The sequence below is a fragment of the Tachysurus fulvidraco genome, chromosome 25 (assembly GCF_022655615.1).
Source record: "Tachysurus fulvidraco isolate hzauxx_2018 chromosome 25, HZAU_PFXX_2.0, whole genome shotgun sequence".
NCBI classification, from domain to species: Eukaryota; Metazoa; Chordata; class Actinopteri; order Siluriformes; family Bagridae; genus Tachysurus; species Tachysurus fulvidraco.
Genome location: NC_062542.1, coordinates 17,222,060 through 17,227,059, shown reverse-complemented (window position 1 = coordinate 17,227,059; position 5,000 = coordinate 17,222,060). Strand labels below are relative to the sequence as shown.

The 5,000-nt window shown below is 43.5% G+C and overlaps 1 protein-coding gene across 8 annotated transcripts in view; it reads left to right on the top strand.

The window, feature by feature from the left end:
* The window catches only part of cnksr2a (connector enhancer of kinase suppressor of Ras 2a), a 65,839-nt gene that overhangs the window by 16,929 nt on the left and 43,910 nt on the right, over positions 1–5,000 (top strand). For 4 of the 8 annotated variants that reach the window (XM_047808868.1, XM_047808867.1, XM_047808865.1 and 1 more), the window contains exon 4: positions 4,141–4,228. In XM_047808868.1, coding sequence (XP_047664824.1) covers positions 4,141–4,228 — 88 coding nt within the window. Of the gene's footprint in view, positions 1–4,122; positions 4,229–5,000 lie in introns of all 8 variants that reach the window. The other 4 variants (XM_047808866.1, XM_047808862.1, XM_047808861.1 and 1 more) reach the window with 1 other exon arrangement.

Here is a 5,000-nt window from a genome sequence, read left to right as displayed (position 1 = left end):
CTTCTTTTTAAAACCTTGCCCAGGGTGAAACTTGAGTCCAGATGCTGATGGCGGTCCCTGCCGTCTGGTTGACTCTTCCTGATGACTGCTGCTGTGATAAATCAGCACCAAGTCTTGCCAAATTCTGGTGATTACACCCATGATGAGAGCTTTGAGTCCTAATCTCTCAGTTTGTTGTGTGTTGTGAGTCGGTGCCATGGTGCGACCGGGAAACAGGGTCACGAGCAGCGAGGGGGGAGGAGCTTGGATCATCTTGTTAACGGTGGCCTAATTAAGCTTGTCAGCTTCCGTTTTCTCAATGGAGCTTCTGTCTGATCCCCCAGACGGAGAAGTGATACGTAGAAAGAAAAATTTAAAGTACAGAATGATAGAGAGAGAGAGAGTGAGTATGAGAGAGAGAGAGAGAGAGAGAGAGAGAGAGAGAGAGAGAAAGATATCGAGGGAGAAAAAGTATAAGAGAAAGAGTATGAGAGAGAGATCAAGAAAGAGTATAAGAGAAAGTGTAAGAGAGATAGAGTAAGAGAGACAGAGAGAGAGTGAGAGAGAGAGAGAGAGAGAGAGAGAGAGAGAGAGAGAGAGAGAAATCGAGGGAGAGAGAAAGACTGAGAGTGAGAGAGAGAGTGTGAAAGAGAGAAAGAGTAAGAGAAAGAATGAGAAAGAGAGAGAGAAAGAGAGGGAGAGAGAAAGAAAGAGAGGGAGAGAGGCCTATATTTGCCATCATAAGTCAGGTGACAGAATGACAGGGTTAATGTGTGAATGTATAAGATATGTTCTGTGGATCTTCTGGACTGTTGGTGCAAGAGCTAACCTGGTGAAGAGGAAGTGTAAAAAGGGGTGGAGTTAGCAAGCCATTGTTAAGAAGAAGAGTCAGCTGATATCCAATCAAACGTTCCTTTTATTTTATTGAGTGAAAGAGTGAGTGAGAGTGAGAGTAATTAAGTAAGGGAGTGAGTGAGTGAGTGAGTGAGTGAGTGAGTGAGTGACTGACTGACTGACAGAGTGAGTGAGCGAGTGAGTGACTGACTGACTGACAGAGTGAGTGAGGGAGTGAGTGAGGGAGTGAGTGACAGAGGGAGTGAGAGCGAGAGTAATTAAGTAAGGGAGTGAGTGAGTGAGTGAGTGAGTGAGTGAGTGAGTGAGTGAGTGAGTGAGTGAGTGAGTGAGTGAGTGAGTGAGGGAGTGAGTGAGTGAGTGAGTGAGTGAGTGAGTGAGTGAGTGAGTGAGTGAGTGACTAAGTAAGTGAGTGACTGAGTGAGTGACTAAGTGACTAACTGAGTGAGTGACTGAGTGAGTGACAGAGGGAGTTAGTGAGTGAGTAAGTGACTAAGTGAGTGAGTGAGTGAGTGAGTGAGTGAGTGAGTGATTGAGTGAGTGAGTGAGTGATTGAGTGAGTGATTGAGTGAGTGATTGAGTGAGTGAGTGAGTGACTGACAGAGTGAGTGAGTGAGTGAGTGAGTGAGGGATGTGGTGACAGTGTTGGTGACAGCGTTGGACCTGCTCGAGCTCGAGTCTTGATCAGAGCAGATCTGAGTGTAGGTGGCGGCTCTGCTGCTAGCTCTCATTAGTTAATTGGAGCTCTGCTGGAGAAGTTGTGACTGGTGGAACACTGAGTTCTGGCTCAGAGCTTAATGGTTTTACAACCTTTTACTGCAGATCTCTGAGCTTCTAAACATTTCAAGTTGGAGCTGTGTGGTTCCTCCTTGGGTTCCTCAGCTGATGACAATGGTGCCATGTGAGCTGGTGTACAGCGTAGTTCAGGGTAGAACCTCAGGGCTCGTTGAGTTCTTTACAGTTATAGCATGTAACCGCATGCTTTAAACCGCTTCTTTAAACACAGATAAACACTTATTTTAATTCAGTGGTCATAGAGCTACATAACACTGACATAAAGCATTATGGTGGTTTTGTTGGTTTCACTCCTCCACGTCTTCACGTGTGGTTCCAGATTTCCAGCTTTGATTTCTTATTCCTTCTTCATCACCCTTTAAATCATCCCTTCAGCTCTTTGATCTCGATGACTCTGTGCTTTATTAGATGACTTGCAGAAGCTCGTCCTCGTAGTCAAGTGTTTTATTTTTCTTTGTTGTTGTGTCACCTTTTCACTCTCTCTTTCTCTTGCTGCCGTCTTTCTGTAATTTTTCCCTGATTGTGGCTTCAGGTCACCATTTTGAGGAAGCTTAAAATGCCAGGATCTGTCTCTCGCCTCGCCTCGCCTCGACTCGCTGGCCATCAGAGCCTATCCAGAGCGACTCAGGATTCTTCAAGTTTTTTTCTTCACACTGTGACAATGTGAAAATACTCGACATCTTAACACTGGCATCATTTTCATTCATGACAAGCGATAAAACTTTACGTCTTTATTTCAGCCGTGAATCCCGTCTCTGCTCGTGAGCGCGTCGTTATTGCACGTTTAACACATTTTCCTACACACTCTGAAGAATACAAACAATCTGCATCTTCAGTGTGGAATTTCATACAGCTCTGTTTATCTGAGAGCTATTTAAGGACAAGAGCTTCAAGGCAGCAGGGAAAAGGTTCAACGTTCCACGAAAGGAGGCGCGGAAGTGTGGGTTTGTCTTTAACGTAAAGTTCTCACGCTCTTTTCTGTACGATGTGAATTCAGTGCTAGCATGACGTGTGAACTCAGAAGAAGAAGTACAGAACGTTCGTAAGCTCTTCAGCCCTGCAGGTTGAAGTATTTAAAGATGTGCAGGAAAAAAAAAGCCAATGTTCCTGCATATATAGAGCACAACCTCAATACAAACGACCCACATTTCTGTCAAGCACCTGCGGGAAGACAGGAAACTGGGTCTGGAGGACGAGTTCAGCACCAAAGACGTCATTGGAGAGGAAGCAGGATCACAACCGCAAATATATACCTCATCTCGAGACCTCTGTACCTTAATCCTGGTTCGTTTCGTCAGGGTTTGGTCTCGTCCTTGGCTATACGTCTCGGCCTAGATTCAAAGTGACCTTAATAATTACCTGAAGGCTAAATGCTAACTGCTAACTGCTACATCATATGCTACATTAGTTCAGGTGTTTTTTTTTTATAACAGTAATAAACTGTAATATAAAGTTACTACTACTACTAAAATGTATTATATGTGTTATACGTGTTATGAGCAGTGTTATTAAGGCATTATAAGGCTAATAACAGGACATCTTAGCATTTCCTAATCTATTACATGATTCTGTACTTGTGCAGGTAACAATGCTAATGCTAACACTTAACACACCGCACTGTGAGGGTTCCTTTTGAAAGATCTTAAATTTCTCCTTAAGCAAAGCACGCTTCACCTATCACAGACCTTTTAAACACACACACACACACACACACACACACACACACACACACACACACACACACACACACACACACACACACAGTAAGATCCTGTGGTTTTTTCTTTAAACCCTGCATTACTGCAGCTAAAAACAGCTCCATCACTACAGAACTCTACTCTGACCTTAACCTCACAGACCAGAGGAAATATTTTTGCTATTTCAGACTTCTGCCCTGTGTCTCCACAGAGCCTTTAGAACTTTATGTCATCACTAACATCATGTCTGTGAACATCGGTTCCTTCATCTTCTGTGAATGAAGCACAAACGAATGTGCAGTCGTTTAGAGAGTGTATCATGCCCTGATATGATATGATGCGATACGATGCGATGCGATGCGATGCGATGCGATGCGATGCGATGTGATGTGATGTGATGCGATGCGATGCGATGCGATGCGATGTGATATGATATGATGTGATATGATATGATATGATATGATGTGATATGATGTGATATGATATGATATGATGTGATATGATAGTACTCTATACAGGTGTCTTTTATTAATTAATGGTTCTCCTCAGAACCTCGATGAAGAAGAACTATTAACAAACCGAGTTACTTAATGAATAGAGTTGTAGAGAAAGGGTTCTTTAAAGAACTGTGGCATAACGAAGCAGCTTCAGTGGTTCACACACACACACACACACACACACACACACACACACACACACACACACACACACACACACACACACACACACACACACACACACACACACATTGTCCATCTAGGAGGTTGGAGATTAAGAATGATCTAATGGTTAATTCCAGGTGCTACTTCTTTTTCAGGTCTCCTTTTGCTGCAGTGACGGATTATTCTGTGACGAGGAACAACGTGATCCAGCTGTGTCTTGAACTCACTACCATCGTACAGCAGGTGTGTGTGTGTGTGTGTGTGTGTGTGTATGTGTGTGTGACTATTAAAGCAGAAGGGCATCTCAAATAATGTAAAGCTGGGTCAAAAATCTCAGTTAACGACCTAGAGATATATTTAATATTATTCGAAGCCCACGACCCGACATGTTCTAGTCCTGTTCTTATTTTACACATTGACACACTGACACGTTACTTTCTGCTGTCGCTTCCATTATAGCAGCAATAAACATCTGTTCCCTCACCAGCTGAACTTTATTCTCTCTCTTTAATTAATAAAAGGAAAAAATTACTGCATCTTGTCATTTTTATCAGCGAGAACTTTTCTGTCCTGAAGATCTTACAGTTACAGCTGGACCTCTGACTCTGGAGACTCCTTACACATGTCACTATTTTATTTGGTAAACAAGCTGTTACTATGGTAACAATTAACAACATCCTGGAGCTGGTATCTCACATCCTGCATCAGTACACGAGTATGAGTGTGTGTGTGTGTGTGTGTGTGTGTGTGTGTGTGTAAAAAAAAAACCTTCTCTCTTCCTCCTGCATGCTGCAACCTGCAACACACTTGAGTGTGTGAGTGTACTGTGTACAGGAGAGGCATTATGGGATTGAACATGGCGTCGTGTGTGTGTGTGTGTGTGTGTGTGTGTGTGTGTGTGTGTGTGTGTGAACAGAAGTGGGCCAGCAGCAGCAGCTCGGTGCTTGTTAGAGACACAGTGAAGTGGCAGGTGGGAGGAGAGCAGGACGAGATCGAGCTGTTTGCAGCTCAGCAG